At 47.0% G+C, this 18,669-nt stretch overlaps 1 protein-coding gene across 1 annotated transcript; it reads left to right on the top strand.

Annotated features, from left to right (window-relative positions):
- Positions 1–1,148: 1,148 nt before the first annotated feature.
- zfyve26 (zinc finger, FYVE domain containing 26) lies at positions 1,149–18,120 on the top strand. Its single transcript, XM_068752014.1, has 42 exons — positions 1,149–1,547; positions 1,652–1,727; positions 1,923–2,009; positions 2,126–2,272; positions 2,381–2,693; positions 2,776–2,900; positions 3,004–3,168; positions 3,270–3,358; positions 3,451–3,602; positions 4,077–4,268; positions 4,368–4,955; positions 5,030–5,179; positions 5,304–5,443; positions 6,006–6,249; positions 6,343–6,606; positions 6,717–6,833; positions 7,029–7,196; positions 7,567–7,800; positions 8,011–8,116; positions 8,426–9,255; positions 9,404–9,609; positions 9,893–9,997; positions 10,275–10,397; positions 10,483–10,659; positions 10,763–11,012; positions 11,299–11,400; positions 11,485–11,675; positions 11,891–12,027; positions 12,137–12,165; positions 12,279–12,415; positions 12,712–12,932; positions 13,506–13,653; positions 13,946–14,155; positions 14,726–14,941; positions 15,197–15,394; positions 15,512–15,592; positions 15,715–15,842; positions 15,914–16,088; positions 16,272–16,331; positions 16,493–16,675; positions 16,780–16,830; positions 17,025–18,120. Exons 1-42 carry the CDS (start codon positions 1,357–1,359, stop codon positions 17,235–17,237), a joined length of 7,719 nt encoding a protein of 2,572 aa, XP_068608115.1. The 5' UTR covers positions 1,149–1,356; the 3' UTR covers positions 17,238–18,120.
- The last annotated feature ends 549 nt before the right edge of the window (positions 18,121–18,669 follow it).

The following is an 18,669-nucleotide window of genomic DNA, read 5'->3' as shown; positions in this document are numbered from 1 at the left end:
AGACAGAGTAGAGGACAGCAGAGGCTCCCCCAGAGACATGTCCTGAGCTGGAGACAGAGTAGAGGACAGCAGAGGCTCCCCCAGAGACATGTCCTGAGCTGGAGACAGAGTAGAGGACAGCAGAGGCTCCCCCAGAGACATGTCCTGAGCTGGAGACAGAGTAGAGGACAGCAGAGGCTCCCCCAGAGACATGTCCTGAGCTGGAGACAGAGTAGAGGACAGCAGAGGCTCCCCCAGAGACATGTCCTGAGCTGGAGACAGAGTAGAGGACAGCAGAGGCTCCCCCAGAGACATGTCCTGAGCTGGAGACAGAGTAGAGGACAGCAGAGGCTCCCCCAGAGACATTGGATGAATTCTAAATCAGGTAATACCCAGATGTTCCACTGTACTTTTTCCATTTCGTAGTTGAACATTTCCTGAGTTGGACATTCATTTTTCCGATAAGATTTGAAGGCAGCATTTTACCTCGTGCCGACCTCTGACCAACCAGCGTTCGAGAATCAGCTGATTTTGTCACATGACTATCCGTATCGCGTTTTAGCACACCTAGCATAACAGGCAGACGCTAGATGCTAGACACCTGGGGAGGTAGTGTCGTTCCCGGCTGCGGGTGAAGTAAGTTCATTTTAAACACGTTAAGTTCTAAGTAGTTTATGTTACTTTATGTTACGAGCAGCTGTTACAGAAGTTTGCTAACTCGTCATCATTCGACTGCAGCCGGTCAGTAGTATGAGATCACGCTAATGCTAATAGTGACGCCGATGTTGCTGTTGTGGCGTTGGGGATTCCCATCCGGTTACACTGTCAAGATGGAAGATTTAGCGTTTTTAAGACCACTAAAAGTTGTTTTTTTGACTCGACGAGTAAACAGCAGAAGCTGATCGATCTGTTTTTCTTACCGCATTCAGGGTGTTATCACAGATCGTTACAAATGATGGGACAAAATTGATTTGCGTAATGTTTATCGTTCAAGAATGAACACGTGAATAAATAATAATGTTATCGTGTAACCATTTTATCATTCAGATTTATGCGGATTAGATTAGAGTATAAAATATGTGAAATCATATTTGACGGACTCTACAAGTTTAAATACGTATCTTTTGTAAAAAAAATATTTGTTCATGTTTTTGTTCCTAGTCCAGGTGAAAAGCTCAATTACTCTCAACCACGTGGAGGCAGAAGCTCCTCTCCACATCTGACCGTGGGAGCGTCACCGTGGGAGCGTCGCCGTGGGAGCGTCGCCGTGGGAGCGTCACCGTGGGAGCGTCGCCGTGGGAGCGTCGCCGTGGGAGCGTCGCCGTGGGAGCGTCGCCGTGGGAGCGTCGCCGTGGGAGCGTCGCCGTGGGAGCGGACATGCATCCTTTCGGCTGTGAAGCCGACGCTTCCCTTCAGGACCTGTTTGGATACTTCAAGCGGTGCCTGCAGCATGGAGAGTGGGAGCTGGCCGACGCCTGTGTGCCACAGCTGGCTGACTCAACGGGAGGACTTTCCCAAAAACTACAAGCCATCATCAAAGCTATCATCTGTCATCCTTACAATTTAAAGCAAGTTTGTCGTCATGCCTCTAAATCCACATACCAAAAACCCAGGCCTGATATTTGTATGCATCTTATTTATTTATTTTAATTGCTGTGTGTTTATTTTGTAGATGGGAATCTGTGGGCAGTCCACACAAACTGGCTTGGTTTTGGCTTCAAGTTGTAGAGAAATGGACAGATGAACAGGTATAAGTATTGCAACGCTCCGTGTGTTTTTTCTTCTTTTTATTAGATTAACTCTGAGACAGCGCCGTGTTTTGTTGTGTCATCTTCAAGCAGCATTTACAGATTCTAGACTGTTAACACACATATACTGATACTTTGAATCTGACAGAGGCAAAGAAGACAATCATGTCTGTTCTTGTTCATTCTCCACTTCAGGTCCCTCCTCACATCAGGAGAGAACTAGAGTTCCTGCTGCTCCTCGAAGAGCTGGGCTCAGAGGGCATAACGGCCGCGGAGCTTAAGGTCATTACTCAAAACACAGAGAGTTTTATCCTTGTTGCTGTGATTGAGGTGGATCTGTTCTGCTGTTTTACGAGTGTAAACAGAATTTATGACTGAGATGAATTCTCTTTCAGCAGAAATTGCATCGGACCTTCTTGGACTCGCAGTCTGAACAAAAAGCCCCGGAGAGTTCAAGAACATCGGATGCTGCTGAGTCTTGCTTGCAGACATTATTGGAGAGAAAGAAGCCCAGACTTGCCCAGTCTTTAGCATATTTCTTACAGGTAGGGTCAAACCTATTAAAGCAAACCAGAGTGATCTTAATCTGTTTGTTGATGAATGAGGTCAATTCATGATTCCCTTTACTAATTTTCCATTTCCCTCGCTTACAGGACCATGCACTGCAGCACGCGTTCATCCAACACCTGATGAGGAAACTGGGAAAACTGAGGACGAGGGTGGAGGAGTGTGTGGAGGAGATCTACGCTGTGTTATCTGTGATGCCCTGGAGCTCTCACAAAAGTGGGGGGCAGCTTGAGGCGCTGAGTGAGGAGCTGTGGGCAGTCAGAGATGGGCCCCTGAATGAGGAGAGGATCCTGAGCTCGTTAATTCGTCCCCGTTGTGACGCTCTCATCTCTGTTTACTGCGCCACCGCTTTGAGGCTTCAGAGGGACCATCTCCTGAGGAACGCACCGCACACTCAAGGTAGTTGGTTCCCATTGTGTGAAGTCCTTTTTAGAATGTTTGCTTCTTATATGTTAAACTCATTTTCCCTCTTTTCTCTCAGTGGACTTTCCTGAATCGGAGAAGCTGGCCCTCAGCTTCTGTTGCCACAAGGATCGTGCATCCATTTGGAAGTCCATTTATTTTGAGTGCCTTAGCAGTGGAAAGCACTTCCTGGAGCAGGTCTTGGTAAGTGTCGAAGGAACTACTGTAGAAATGTTCATTAAACAGATTTGCAAGTACATAAATACTGTAGATTTAATAGCGTAACGAGAGCGGCCCCTTCCTGTAGGTCACTGCCCTTGACTTTATTAAACATGAAGAGTTTTCTAAGCTGAGAGATTTACTGAAGTTGGAGTTCCGGCCTTTGTCCCGGCTGCTGCTCCTCCTGGGATGGACCCATTGTCGCAGTCTGAGCTCAGCTCAAACTCTGCTCGGCATCCTCCATCGAGACCAGGTCAGAACCAACACCATTCAGCCATCTAGACACTTTCATGCACCTTGTTCATATTTAAATTTAACTTTAGCAGTTAGCTAATGTAGTCTTTACTTTTTTAGGCACCAGCCAACGACTGCGTTCTGCAGGAGTTTGCCAATCTTCTATCCTCCCAGTTTGGAATACTTCAGTGGTGTAAAAACAACAATCCGTGAGCGGTTTCTTTTTGAAGTTTAACTGGTGTCCATTGTCATTTTATTCATCTTTGCTCTTAATTTGTTTTCTACTGTCTTGTCTCTTCAGAGATATTTCTATGGAGGTGGTTTTGGCACAACTTCAAACTCTGGACAATCACTCTGCTCTCTATATTCTGCATTCTTTGACTCCTTTGGCTCAGTTTGAGGAGCATGAGATACTGGATCTGCTGCAGCAAATGCCAAATTCACCAGGAGCAGGTCAGCCTCTGCATCATCCTCGCCCGTGCAGAGTGTGAAATAAATGTGGTGTTAATTATAATAATAATAATAAACTTTATTTATATAGTACCTTTCAAGAAATAAAATTCTTGAAAGGTACCATGCTTTAACAGACATAAACAAAAGTACAAAATCATGAGTCCAGAAAATAAAACGGTGCAAAACAGTAAGTAGGTAGGTGAAGTTAAAATACATTTTTAAAAGCAACAGTGGCGTTGAGGGACACTGAGGAGACGAGGTACCCAGTTTAAGAGCAAGGACCATAAAATAATAAAACAATGTCAAGATAAAACTTAAAATAAGTAAATAAGAGGACACCATCAGTTAAAAGCTCATCTGTATAAGTATGTTTTCAGAAGAGTTAGCGATTCTGCAAGCCGTATATTTCCAGGTAGGTCGTTCAAAAGTCTCGGTCATCTTTTGGATTTAATAACATTTGTTTTTTTTAATCAGAAGTCGCTGAGGTCCCTGGAGCCCTCAGTCCTGGTGTGCAGAAGAACATCATCTTATTCCAGGGTTTCTGTGCCATGAAGTATGCCATCTACGCTCTCTGTGTAAATGCACACAGATGCTCTAATTGCACTGAGTGCGTGTCCAGGCAGCAACATGGCCAACCAGCTGGAGGAGGAACAGAACAAAATCGAGGCTCGGCTTTCTCAGAAGGTGTGATGGCTATCTGTCATCTGCAGAGACGCTATGAATCATTGTCTTGGCTGTCCTTACATTGTGCACTGTGTTTTCCAGGTTGCCGTTTGATGTTCCAGCGCTACCTGTTGGAGTGTTGGCTGCATCTTGAGGCCGTTCCCTCCATTTTCCGTCTGGAGCTCCTGGAGAACCTTTTCTCCCTTCTCTTTCTGTCTACTGCTGATTTTGTCCAGCAGATACAAAAAGACACAGACAGTGCCTCTCAGTCAGAATGTCCCTCAGATACACCGAACACAGATGTAGAACTGGAAGTTAAAGTGATGACAGTGGAGACTGAGAAAAGCAAAATGGAGAGCAAGGCGCAGAGTGGAAGTTCATCTTCATTAACTCACCGCTGCTGCTTGGACTTGGGACACTTTATCCAGGGGTGCACCGGGTTTCTGGTTGACGTGTGCGCGATGGAGGGTTTTCTTAAACTGTTAAAAGAAGGGTTGGATGGCTTGTGTGTGGATGTGGATGGAGCGGAGGTAGGAAACGCGTTGCCCCGAGAGGAGCAGGCAGCAGAGGGCCTCGGCTGCTCGGTGACGCCCGAGACGTTTGGGGCTCGCCTGCAAGCGTTGACCAAACGCGTTGCAGAGGCCCAGTGGAGGCTGCAGATCGTCACAAGAAATCGGGGCAGTGGAAGAGGTGAGATGAGCAAACTGAGGATGCACTTTCATTTAGAATTCTGTTCTTTGAACCTAGTTGTAAACTCCTTGCAGGTTCAGAAAATGTCCTCCAGACGTCAGCAGTTGGCTTTCCCCTCAGTTCTGTGGGACACGGTGAGAGACTAAGCCTGAGGAGAAGGAAGAGGCCAGGGAGACGTCCCTCCGTGGAGAAACACAGTGGAGAAGTCGGCACCAGTTCATCAGGTAAGGGAACGTCCCTCTCACATGTGTGCACACGCTGATTCAGCGCTCATTCATTCAGAGCTACGTTTTCCACAGAAAACAAGTTGTGTGAAAATGTGATGTTTTTGTGGCTCTGTTTGCTCAGAGGGTGGAGGGGGGGCTGCAGCTCCGTCTGTGCAGCTGGACGTTTGTCCCCACAGCTGGCTGGTCCCTGCCATGCTCTCCCCTCCAGAGTCTCTACTCCTGTCCTGTATCCGACAAGAGAACTTCATGGAGGCTCATCAGGTCTGTCCTTCTCAGCCAACTTCATTCTGTGACAGACGCACGTTTGTTCTCTACACTGGTGTGTCGGTGATTAAAGCAAAACCTCTCAAAGTTAGTCGCTTACAGGAAAACCAAAGAACAGGAAACCACTATCGTCAACCTCGTTATGAAACAAAGTGGGCTCTGAGTACGGTATATATATATATATATATATATTTATATATTTTATTTATTTTTTTGCTTTGAGACACGAGCAACTTCCAGACGGTGGCGCTAAACGGCTGAGCGAGCTTCCGTCATTCAGTTCAGGAATCCACCACCCTCTGCGCTCGTCTCCCGTGTTGTGTTTCCATTATTGACGAGATTCTGGCTGTATCTGAGTATTCCTTACAAGTGATGTGTTCAAAGAAAGCGGGTGGTAAGGAAGAAAAGACAGGATGATGATGACGATGGAGATGAAGCATGACATTATCGATAAACGTGACCGTGCTGTCTGCGTGCGTGATTTGGCACGGTGCGGTTTGGAGGTGTTCACTCGGATGCCGACGGAGACTCCTGAGCTCAGTCCTGTGTTTCCTGGCAGGTCTCTCTGGTGTTCGACATGGATGCGTCCGCTTGTTGTGGCGAGTTGGTGTTCATGGAGAGCTACAAAGAGGTCCTGGTGGAGTTGGGAAGAGTGGAGCAGAAGATGGAAAGCCGGTCTATGTCGTCGTCCTCGTCATCCCCAGAGAGTTCTGCTACGCCGGCCGTGTTGAGCGCAGGGAGGAGTCGGCTGGGCAGCAGTGGCTTGTCGACCCTGCAGGCCATCGGAAGCGCTGCTGCTGCAGGTTCATCAACTTTTCTTACTGAGGGTTTAAAGACTGAGAAGAAGATTCCGTCGGCCTTGGGCCTTCACCGGTTTTCTGTGCGTTTCCCTCCAGGTGTGGCTTTTTACTCCATCTCAGACATAGCAGACCGTCTCCTCAGCGCCCCCGCTCACCCGATGCCCTCACTGGAAGAAGGCTACTGGCTGAGCCGCTGCCCTTCGGAGCCCCCTAGCCTCCTTTACGCACTGTTGGAGGAGATCAGCCCAGCAGCCATGGCTGCCTTCGACCTGGCCTGCTGCCGCTGTCGGCTCTGGAAGACATCCCGGCAGCTGCTGGAAACGGCAGAACGTAGACTCAACAGCAGCCTGGAGGCCCGAGGTAGCTGCCGGAGAGGTTTTTGGCATAGTTAACGATGCATTTAGTCTATGCGTGTGTAATGTGTTCATTTGAGGCTTTGCACCGTCTTTGAACCGTCTTTGCCTCCCCAGGAGTCGTTGATACTAAGGTTCCTCATTCTGAAGGGATCTCTGGATTTCCCATGGTACTGCAGCAGATCAGCAAGATCCTAAATCACTCAGCCACTCATAAAGGATCTGTCAAAACAGGTGACCAGAAACAGCTTAAAAATGTGCATTAACTTAGACGGCTACATGCCAAAGGCTATTTAGACTCCATTATTGAGGGTTATTGATTTATAAACATGTTTTTGTAGTCAAATATCCCTGTGCCTTTTCCTGACGGATGAGATGTATGAATTAAATGTAGAGAACAATTTCTTTCTGACCCGTCATCTCTTACAGAAGCTGCAGAAGACCAAGTATATGCCAGCCCATTTGGCTGCAGCATCCAAGAGATGCTCCTGTTTTGCTACCCCTCGCTGAGCGAGGAAGCCATCGCTGTTCGCCTCAGCCTCGCCCAACGTTTGGAACCCACCCTGCATATCCTGAGTGCTGCTACGGATGATGCAGGTTGGTACCGTAAGCCTGGCTGCACGTTTCACTGTCGGAGGACAACGCTGGTCTGGAGTGTTTTCTGGCTTCAGTGTTCCACTCAGAGGATGTGTTGGTACGCTGCTGGAGCCATGTTTTTCAAACATTTAGAGGAGTATAAATCTGGATTATTACGTCAGGACTTGCTGAGTCATGTAGTGTGTGTGTGTGATGCCCCATTAGCAACATGGTCGTCGTTTGAAAGGCTTTCACGGCTTGAAGTGCCCTTCCATGACATCCTGTTTTGATGGATTCAAAGGAGCAGAGGAAGGTTTCTTACAAAATGGAAGCATTGTGGTTTCTTCTCTTTCAGAAACTGATTGAACTCAAAATGTCTTTTGTTTGACAGAGGGCACCGGAGGCAGCGCTCTCCTGGCGCTGCTGGTTGAACAGGCCGGTTTGAGGCAGTCTGAGCTTGACGCTCACCCCGTGCGCTCCAACTTGAAGCAACTGCTTCTTTCTCTGGACAAGCTCTTGCCCTTGGAGCCAAATGGAGATGTTGCCCGACCGGATTATGTGCGCAGTTTCCTGGAGTATATCAACACACTAGCATTTGTTTTGGTGCGCTGCCTGGTGTCAGAAGGTAAATTCTTTGGCCATGGACATCTCTGGTGTTCTTTTTGTCTCTAATAAATGAACCACAACATATTTGATGCACCATTGATTTTGCAAGTTTTCCCACTTACAAAGAAATGAGCGGAGCGGAGTTGCAGCCATGCTACCTAAATGATAACTACTCCAGAGTCCGACAGGCACTTAAGTCCTTGGCGTCTTCTCTTCCTGTTCCTATTAGACCAGAGCGGTGAGGTGAAGCTTGGGAATCCTCTGCTGGTCCTGCTTCAAGCCCCTTTTCTGCTGGTCTCCCACCTGCTATTTGACAGACAGGCGGCTCCTGAAAAGTAGGTGTTGTCCTCTGCATAAATGTGTGCATGGGCTGTGGTTTTATTTGGGATGTTATTCTTTAAGCTGTTTGACAAGTTTGAGCTGAACTTCAAACGAGCTGCTCGGCAGAGGTCTGCGCTCTCCGAGTGCTTTTCTAATCTCTTCTACAAATGCAGGCTGGAGCGGCAAAATGTATGTTAATATGCGGTTTCATTGTTAGAGACACCTGTCTGTGAACAGTGGGGCGAGTTACAAGAGGATGATAATGCCATCAGTATGAACATGAAGAGCTGTCCTGACTTTCCTCTGTTCTGCTACATCTCCAGAGTGCTGTCTCTGCTGCAGCAGGAAGGTCTGAGACTCAGCGTCCAGCAGGTTATCGTCCATCGATGCTGTGAAGCGCTGCCTCTGTGGACCTCCAGATCTAGTGATGAAATAGACTCCGCTCAAGACCAAGTGTTCTGTGCTGCCGGCTTATCTGTCCTGCTCCAACGGCATGCTCGGGACCACATGTCGATTCTGGGACTCACTCGGCCTCAATCTGAGGCGAGCGCTGTGTCGGAGGCTTCAGGGAAAGACCATTCTACTGCAGCAACCAACATCTCCAACGTACCAAGCTCTTCACAGTCCCATTCGTCCTCTTCCTCACAGTCTTTTCTCCTCACCCCATCAGCCCTGTCTTTCCTGAAGTCTCGCTCTCCTCTACTGGCCACACTGGCATGTCTGAGCGCCTGCAAAGGGGAACCTGCCCGCACACAATCCTCCGGATGGTCTGGATATTTCCGCAGTGGCCGTAAGGAGGTTGTTCTAGATGGAGAGCAGATTTCTCGGGAAGCAGATAACCTCCTCAATCAGTTCCCTATTCTCCGGTCTTACCTGCACTCTATGGCAGAACCGGTGCTGGGCAGCCCATTAAGCGAGGGTGAAGAGAGTTCTCCTGGACTAGGGGTGGTTGTTTGTGGCAAGCCCCTTGCCAGTCTCCTACTGTGTGGTCCGCAAGACAAACTGGCCCAAGGTGTGGCTGCCGAGGCTTTCCAGAGCGCTCTTTCCTCCAGAGACCTGAGCCGAGCTCTCAGTCTCCTAGAGCTGTATGGACGGGGCTCCGACCAGGAGGCGGTGCTAAGAGACCGTCTGTTAGCCTGTGCTGCCTTGGAAGGTACATTTATTTTAACCAGCATGGCAAGCCAAGCAAATGTGTCCAGGATTGTTCAGTTCTGGTTAAGGGGGGGTACTCGTGAAACGTACTTTGAACCCAAAGAAAGATAATCATCAACAGCTAGTTTTGCCTGTTTTTCCAGGTTCAGGTTCAGGTTCAGGTGGAGGTGTCCATCAGATGTTCCGCATACAGGATGCCAACCTGCGAGCACGTGTTGCCCTCCAGCCGTTGGAGCGCTGGCCTCTGTCAGCCTGCCTGGAACTGCTGGAGTTCTGCCTCAATGACCCGAACACGGAGGCCTCGCTGAGAAGAGACATGGAGCGCAAGAAGAAAGAGCTGGACATATATCACTGGGTAACTCTCAGAGCTCATCTAAACCAAGGATTCAGTGACGAGAGAAATAGGAAGTGGTTGTATAAGCCCTTTAATCATAATCCACAAATGTACAAGAGAGAACTTAAAATGAAATAAAACAGAAAGGAGTCTGTCTTTTCATGCACTTTGTGACCTTTGATTGGTGTTAATGGTTGCTCGTAGGTTTCAATGTTTAGTTAAGTGCTGGAAGCCGTTTATTTAGTGGCTTCTTTTGCCTTTTCCTCGTCACATGCAAAACGCTTTGTTGACTCCTTTCGCACAGATGCTGACTCTACAACCCCCCTTGCCATGGGCCACATGGCAGGAGCTGAGGACCGAGTCAAAGACAAAGTCTGAATCCCTGCTAGCTATGATATTGGAGAGCAAAGTAGGCCAACACACTTTGAGCAATTTACTTCGTGTAAGGTAGCTCGGAAAGTAAATCAAAATGACTCAAACCAATTTTTAGAACTCCTTGCAGTGTTGATTTGATAAATGAACCGGAGTCTGCCTTCAGTCAGCTCCAAGGTGCATATAAGGGCGCATGACTTGCCCAAAAACGATGAGCTGAGACGGCTGTTATGTATCACAAGTTGAGATGAATGTAACCTCATTAACTTGGTGTCCAGTGTTTGTCTCGCTGTCATGTTATTGTCTCTCTGCAGGAGTTTGCGCTGTGTGCCGAGTGGATTGAGCTCCATCCTGTGTCGGACCACCTGAGACTGCAGCTCAAGACTGAGCATTTGCTTCACCTGCTAGAGAACGGACAACCAGATGAGGCTTTCCAGGTCAAGATCTTAAAGAGAATCACTTGGAAATATGTATTTGGAAAGCTTTGCTTTGATAATATATCATTTCTCAATTATTCCCCAGTTGCTTGAGAGTCTGCCAGATTTTGTCATTGGCATCGACGTCTGTGAGCGCGCTCTGGACCGCCGCCCTGGATTGGCTGCCTGTCACTTCCTGGCTGACTACCTCACTGTCCATTTCCAGAGGGAGGTGTCGCCGGCACGTCGACAACACATCCATGCCCTTCATCTCGGCTCAAAGGTTTGTGAAGGATCCTTCACCTGGATGGTGGTGCTGTAATAGTGGTGGTTTCGTTATTTTTCTCCAGGGTGTATTAATGGCACTGATCTGTGTCGCCCTTTAGGTGTTACTGACTCTGCCCCCGGCTTCCAGGCAGGAATATTTCCCCCTGCTTTCCGAGCCCCTGCTCATGCTGGAGCAACTGCTAATGAACCTAAAGGTAGACTGGGCAGACTTGGCTGTCCGAACCCTGCGGAGCCTCCTTGTTGGTCAGGAGGCTGGCTTTGCCCCCGAAGACGTCGATAAACTTCTGGAGGACTACGCCTGCAAGGCCCTCGACTTTTCCTGCGCTCCTAAAGAGCGGTCTCGATCTGGTCGGTGTACAATCCAACACTGTGCACTCCTTCCTCGAACGTCGCCATCTGTCTTTGCACAGTAGTATTTGACTTCATCCAATCCTTTTTATATTATGGATAATATGCAGTGTAAATGTTAAAGCATTAACACTCAAGTTACTGAGGGAGCATAGTTTCCTCCATCAGTGGGTGATTGCATGAGACATACCTTTATTTCTTCTGTTATACTATGTTGTATTCCAGCTCAGCTAATGCCACAGATAGCAGCAGATGCTTAAATGTATGCCTGGTGATTCTTTTTCAGACTCTGTAATCAGCCTCCAGGAAGCGCTGATCCATTGTCCGGCTCAGGATAGCAGCTCCACCTCCTCTTCCAGTCGGCTGGAATCCCCAACATCTTCTACAAGTGAGCACATATCTCCTTTCTGACTGAAATTCCTGGTTTGAAACTAGCGCTTGCTCATGTTTTGATTGTTTCCTCTAATCACAGGTAGCACCCCCACACACACAACATCCTCAACACACAGCAATGACAGGGAAAAGGATCGAATCCCGGCGGGGAGAAAACGCCTCTCATCTTTCAGGTTCCAGCCTCCCGATCAACCCCCAGCCCGCAAAGACTGGGTTCCTGACGCCCAGCAGCACGAGTGCATGATCTGCCTGCGTGAGAGGTTTACCATGGTGAGTCAGACGTGACCATAATATTTACATAAAAGCCCATTCACCACAACAAAGTTCACTACCGAGGTGAAGCTGACAGCCCATCAGTTTAAAGAACAGTATTTCTCAAAATGTACGATAACATGTTTGGTAATTGGGAGGAGCCCCTTTTTGCCGTCGGATCTTTATCACGTGGCCACTTCTTAAATATTTCAGTGTTGTTTTTCTGCTCTTAGTTCAACAGACGTCATCATTGCCGAAGATGCGGCCGTCTGGTTTGTCACACGTGCTCTGAGCACAAGATGTTCGTCGACGGTTGCCCAGGAGGTGAAGTCAGAGTCTGTAATCAGTGTTACGCCTACTTTCACCCAAAGTAAGGACAGAAATCCTGACCTGCATAGTTGTATATAATGACCTGCATCCGCTGAGTACATTTGAAACATTTACTCCGTTCTGAGATGTAACTTTTTCCCTTCGTGCAGCTCTGATGATGACCTGGAACCAGCTGAGGGTAATTTAAATGAACAAAACATATCTTGGTGCTTTGATCTAATCTGTCATCTCTAAAGATCCGTTTTTAATCAGTGACGCAGAAGCTTTGCAACATCACTCTCTCTCTTTTAGCCGCTGGAAGTCCCACGGCCAAGGAAGAGGCTCTAGACGGGGTACTGCACATGCCTGAAGTCGTCCAACGACAGATCCACCTCAGCACAAGCCCTGCAGAGAACCAGCTACTGCGGAGCGAGTTTTACTACGAGCAGGTCTGAAATGAGGTTTAAGTAGCACACAGGATCCACCAGGTCAAGTGACTCGTACAGTTACTATCCAAATATTGATCCCAATGTTAACTTGATACCAGGTCTGTCATAGTTGAGTAACTTATGCGGGTCAACCTGACATTGGATTTGTGCTCTTTGTAACTTGGCGGGGAAGCTGACCTGCTCTCAGAATCAGTTTATTGCCATTGTCGGTGAGGGTTTCCAGACTAGGACTTTTTCTCTGCTCTCTTATCTCTAACTCCATAAGACTAACAATTGTCTTTTGCCAAAACCCATAGGCTCCCAGCGCATACCTCTGTGTGGCGGTGTTGTCGATGCACAGCGACCAGACGGCCTGCGGTCACCACCTCATCAAACACTGCCGCTCTCTGTCTCGTAAACTGACCAATCCAGAGGTGGATGCGTGCCTCCTCACCGACATCATGCGGCAGCTACTGTTCAGCGCTAAACTGATGTTTGTGAAGGTCGGGCGCAGCCAGGATCTCGCTCTATGTGACAGGTAAAATGCAGCTGAAGTGAAAATCTACATATAGGATCTAAAGCAGCGGTCATTCAAAAAGCATTCTGTCAGGAGCGGTGAAAAGTGGCCCGTTGAATGTCGATCAGATATCTGCTGACGTTTGTTGCCCTGAGTTTAAAAAAGGGATCGAGGATAGCGGACGATTCTGGGAAGGTTCATCAGCACAAAGGGCACCTTGATCACACACACCCATTGATTTATTCTCAGATGAAAGTATGGTGATGGCTGTAGCTTTCTTTTTTGGCTCGCAGCTGATCGGATTTGTTGGCGTTGACCGCTGTTGACTTGCTCTTATGGTTAAAGGTGCTGTCTCTCCTATTGAGTAGATCATTATTACTACTACTATTACACTCCTAAACAGCTGCGTCACTCTACATTGAACTTGTTAGATCAGAGATCCTTCTCAGTGTTGGCTTCCATCAGCTCGTTGGGAGATTGGGATTATTTACACGGATGCATTTAATGTTTCTGCCTGCACACCTCAGATTACAAGGTCTGTATCTGTCTCATACGTTCATTCCCTTTTTTGATTTTTATTATCTCTTTCCACAGCTACATCAGCAAAGTAGATGTGCTTAAAATTCTGGTGGCAGCAAATTATAAGTATATTCCCTCACTGGATGACATTCTGGAGACTTCTGCTGTCACGCGTCTCCGTAACCAGCTGTTGGAAGCAGAGTACTACCAGTTAGCGGTGGAGGTGAGTCCACTGGTGGACTACAGTTTTAAAAAGAAAATACTGTTTATGTATGCCACGTATTGATCTCACATTGTCAGAGAAGCTTTCTTTTATTCTCGTTTTACAGGGGTTTTCTGAATTGTATGACGACTCTGTGATGCATTTAACCTCGCTAATAAACGGCATCATGCACATTTAAAGGGGACCGTCTGTTCTGATAGAGTAGGCTGCAGCAATAAATCTAATGAAAGTGTCGACGGTGTTTCTCTACTAATTGATCTACTCCTCACTGGTTGTGTACCTGCTTTGTTAGGTGTCTACTAAAAGCGGCCTTGACCCCAGTGGCGTGTGGCAGGCGTGGGGGATGGCATCTCTGATGGCGGGGAACCTTTCAGCAGCGAGGGAGAAGTTGGCCCGATGCCTGAAGGCCCCAGTTGACCGGAACCAGCTCAGCCTGGGGCCTCCACTGCTGCAGGAGGTTGTCCAACACCTGGAGACCAACGCACAGCTCACTCATGCCGCGGTATGAGGAAGACGACATGGTGGCGCTCTTGTGGTTAATCTGTTATCTGCAGTGGCAGGCGCGCCCTCTTCGATACGTAACAGTTAATACAGAATCAGAAATGAGCTGGCATGCTCTCCATTGTATAACAAAATGAAACATGTTAATATATAATCAGAAAGATCATTTTACCCACAAAGAAAACGGTCTCCTTGTGTGGACAGCCTCTAAGCACAGGTTGCTTTCTGAAACTAGGTCACTTGGCAAACCCGAGACAGAGGAAGAAGACTCAACTGTCCTTTTGTGATCGGATAATTCAGGATTTATTGGAATGCTAGGTTTAACTTGGCTCTATGTACCTCTTTAGTTGTGCAAAAAGAGGCTAGGGGTTTCTACAAAGACTACAGCCGTAAATATGAAATATTAGCAGCTAATTCATCACCTCTGTTACGTGACACATTCTGTGTGGCTTCATTTCAATGAGAGGAACACGCACAAGAAATTCCCCGGGAGCTTTTTTCTTTTGTCATTGGAATCTATTAGTCATGAAATGTTAATTTTAAATAAATGACATTTCCATGTCCTTGTCAGTCTTTTGGAGAGGACATCTTGGCGTCCCTGCGGGAGCTGGAGGATGTCCTGCAGGAGGGTGGTCCTGCGGATCGAACAGAGGGTCAGACTCTGAGCGGCCACCTCCACCAGGAGTGTCTCTACTACCTGAACACATTCGGCACTCACCTTGCCCTGATCAGCTTTTACATGCATCACGGCTGCATGTCAGAGGCCCTTGCATACATACTCAACAAGGTGAGGCTTACCTTTCCTACTTTAACCGTAGCTGGGGAGCATTGGGTTTCTGGAACTTCTCTGGAATGGGGTTATTTCAGGGGCACCTTTTTTCAAAATCAACACAAACCTTTTGATAAAATAAAATTGACACCGTTTGACTCCTCTGTTGGGCATAATTCACGATCCTATTCATACCTGAGAAAGAAGCTGTTGTCCGATCACTCCTCATGAACAAGTATTTGAGAAATGTTCTGCTGTTGCATCGTGCCGCAGAACTGCCCTGAAGAGGTATTTCTAGATGGCATGTTGCAATCCAGTCTGGAGCGAGGACGTCTTGGCACACTGCAGGGCTTAATGGAAAAACTGGATCCCAGCTTGGAATCGTGCAGCCGGTACCTCATCGCTTCCTGCCAGTTCCTGCAGCGACGGGGATACTATAACACTCTTTACCAGCTCCAGCAGTTCATGACGGTTAGAGCCTTTACTATTGAAATGTCAGGAAGCAAAGGCCCAACGCTGACCAACAGGACTGATGCTGTGATGTCCTTTATCAAATAAATGTATAACAATATGTTAATGCCTGGGCAGGATCATGTCCGTGCGGCCATGACTTGTATCCGATTCTTCACGCATGGAGCCAGTTCCTACCTTCAGCTGGGAGAACAGCAGGTATACACACACACACACACACACACACACACACACACATATATAATGTCTGTCTTTCCGCCACAGTTGCTTAGCTGAAATTCTCATAAGAGAAAGTTGACCCTGGCCTTGACCTTTTACAGCGCTGGTTGGTCACAGCCAAAGAGCACCTGAAGACGTACCTGCAGGAGCAGCAAGGCCGATACACTGGAAGGAAAAAGCCTCAGGTCAACTCCTTCAGGAAGATGTTGTCATCCAGCGACGTGTCCAGGTCATTCTCTTTGGCAAATCATCTTATTGATCCTGTGTTACTATTTACCTCATCCCGTTTGTTCTCACTAGGCACATGAACACAATTGAGCTTCAGCTGGAGGTGACCCGCTTCCTGCACCGCTGTGAGACGACGGCCTCCTCCAAGGTCCCGCAGACCAGCACCCCCTCCTGCAAGTCCCCCGGATCCAGCTCACCACCCACGCTGTTCGGAGGAAGCCCCATGAAAGTCGAAGTTGCCTGCAAGGTGTTGCTCTTGTGTATATAAAATGTGTAGCCCACAAAACACAAAATAGATTTGTTAAAAAGGCCTGATAACTTACTTTAACGTTTGGATAGCGTATCTGATCAATATCAAAAGATGCCATGTTTTAGGATTGCTCTCAAGAGGCGCTCAGCGGTTGTATTTTTTGTGTCTGTATGTTTCCAGGTGATGCTTGGAGGAAAAAACATTGAAGAGGGTTTCGGCATTGCATATCGAGTCATACAGGTGTTCTGTATCTGCCATGTTCATTTTAATTTAATGACTGTATGTCTGTCTATCTGTAATCATTCATTCGTTCAAGTTTGTTTGTTCGTATCGAGCTTCACCAAACCTAACCCGAGTGAGTCTTTATTTTCCTCGGATTAACTGTCGTCTTCTTGCCTCAGGACTTCCAGCTGGAGGCCCAGGCTGTCTACGTGAAGGCGGGCCAAAGGCTCGTCCGGCACAGGCAGTACGGAGCCGTACGGCAGCTGCTCAAATGTGTCGGCGAATCGGGAACCGCCACCAAAAACGACTGCGATGCCCTCATCCTCAGCTGTGTGTCTATAGCAGACCACAGTCCAGCTGACGTAAGTGTGACTAGTAGAAGCAACATGTGCAAAGACATTGAATGCACAATGACGAAGAAATGCTGGCCCTGCTGGCAATCCTTGTTGTCCTTTATCTGATTTAGGCCAAAGAACTGGAAATTCTCATTCTGGAGACCAAGAACACAGAAAGCAAGGTGGTGTAAAACATCCTGTTCTTGCAGCTCTATCAATGTTGCTGCTTTGCTTCTGTAGCCTCACAATGAACCTGTAGTGTTCCTACAGTATATGTTTTTATCTATCACCTGAGTCTATCCTCCTTACTGCTGGGACGAATGCTTGCAGACCCTCAGATGTTGATGTTCTATCTTAAACCTCCTCTGGCTTGCAGATTAAAGCCTACCTGCTATGCAGTAAGCTGCGACCGGCTTACCTGCAGGCAGTGAAGCTGGAGTCGCGTAGAGCCGGCCCGTTGGTGAAAGACGTCCTCCAGGCAGCAGAAAGCGCTCAAGACTCTGTGATGCAGAACATCTGTCGGCGGTGGTTGTCCGAACATCACAGCAAGTCATCGCAACAGCAGCAGGGTCGACCCAACGGCAGGTAAAGGCGCAAGTCAGCCCAATGATGGATTACATACCAGCTTGAAAACGGGGGCAAATAGGAGTTTGGAACACGTGGGTGGGTGTGGGAATGACAAAGTAAAGGACTGTTTATTTCAATTAGTTTCCTCAGCTGTATAATTTTCAGCAGAAACTAGAAACGCTATTGGTCTCTTCCTCTTAAGTTTCTGCAACCTTTCTATCTGTAAATCAACAAATTATCACTGTGCTTTATTTCCATTTCTGAAATATTTAGCCGATGTCTCCTCTGTAGAGTTAAACTGTTAAATCGACAGAGCAATGATAACGGATGTCATTCTTGCGCACAAAAAAGGCACATCTGTTACTCAGTATTTGATTAAGATTGATCTTCTACCTCAGGCAAAAGGGAACATATCTGAATGAAAAGGCCTTTTAATATCTTTTATGTCGTGCCTCTTTGTGAATAAGGTTGTTTTTTTTTAATATAGGTGTGTTGTCACGTGGCGAGGAAGTAATCCTTGTTATGATTATTCTGTTCAACCTGTTTAGCCTTCTGGCCTGATATTGTGCGACACATTTTAAGGCAGTTTTCAGGGGATGTGACTTTTTGTGAAGGGAAATTAAACCTAATTCAAGGTATTTGAGGGCATTTCAGATGTTGAAAATTTACGGGAAATATATGTTTTAGCGTGGATACAGAAAGGGAACCACTTCCAAATCACTTTATTGATGAAGTTGGATTCATTATGACGTGTCCAGTCGTTAGTTTTGCCTCTGAGTGGTTCTTAATTTGGGGTTTTGGTGTTGCTTTAACCATACCTTAAATTCTGATCTTGCGTGTATCTGTCCGAACATGATAAAGTCAAGTCAGTCGTTCATTCACAGAAAAATATATAAAGTATTTTTTTGCCATTTAATGTGTTATTTTGTTTGCAATCCTACACCCTGTCTGAAGGTAGCAGTGCAAATGCATCGTCAGCGGGACATGCTCCACTTCATATCGCCTTGCCTTCTCAAGGACAAGACTAAAGACACACTCATTGTCCTGATGTCTGAGAAACATACAAACCACACTATATCTTAAATATGGTCAAAAGCAATCTTATTTATCCTGCTTTGAGAGGAATATACTATGCAGGAGAAGATTGTCTACGATGAACAAGCTTGTTTTAAGAATGTGGATTTTTTTTTCTCTTAATTAGCTGGTAAATCTTAAAGTTAGTTATTTTACATGCAAATCGAGCTAAATTACTGCCAGAGAGGCCAACATTTAGATTGAGAGAAGGTTTTAACTGTGAGAACTTGTTTTAAGACTACCCAGTAAAAACTATCACACATGCCAATCAACACATTTTATTGAGGCATATAGCCCAACACAGTCCATCCAAACCTTTATCAAGTAGCTTTTCAGCATCTATCTGCTCTGTTGCCTGGGCAAGATTAGGCACACCAAAG

This window comes from Brachionichthys hirsutus, chromosome 18 (assembly GCF_040956055.1).
Source record: "Brachionichthys hirsutus isolate HB-005 chromosome 18, CSIRO-AGI_Bhir_v1, whole genome shotgun sequence".
NCBI lineage: Eukaryota > Metazoa > Chordata > Actinopteri > Lophiiformes > Brachionichthyidae > Brachionichthys > Brachionichthys hirsutus.
This window is presented reverse-complemented; position numbering and strand designations above follow the sequence as displayed.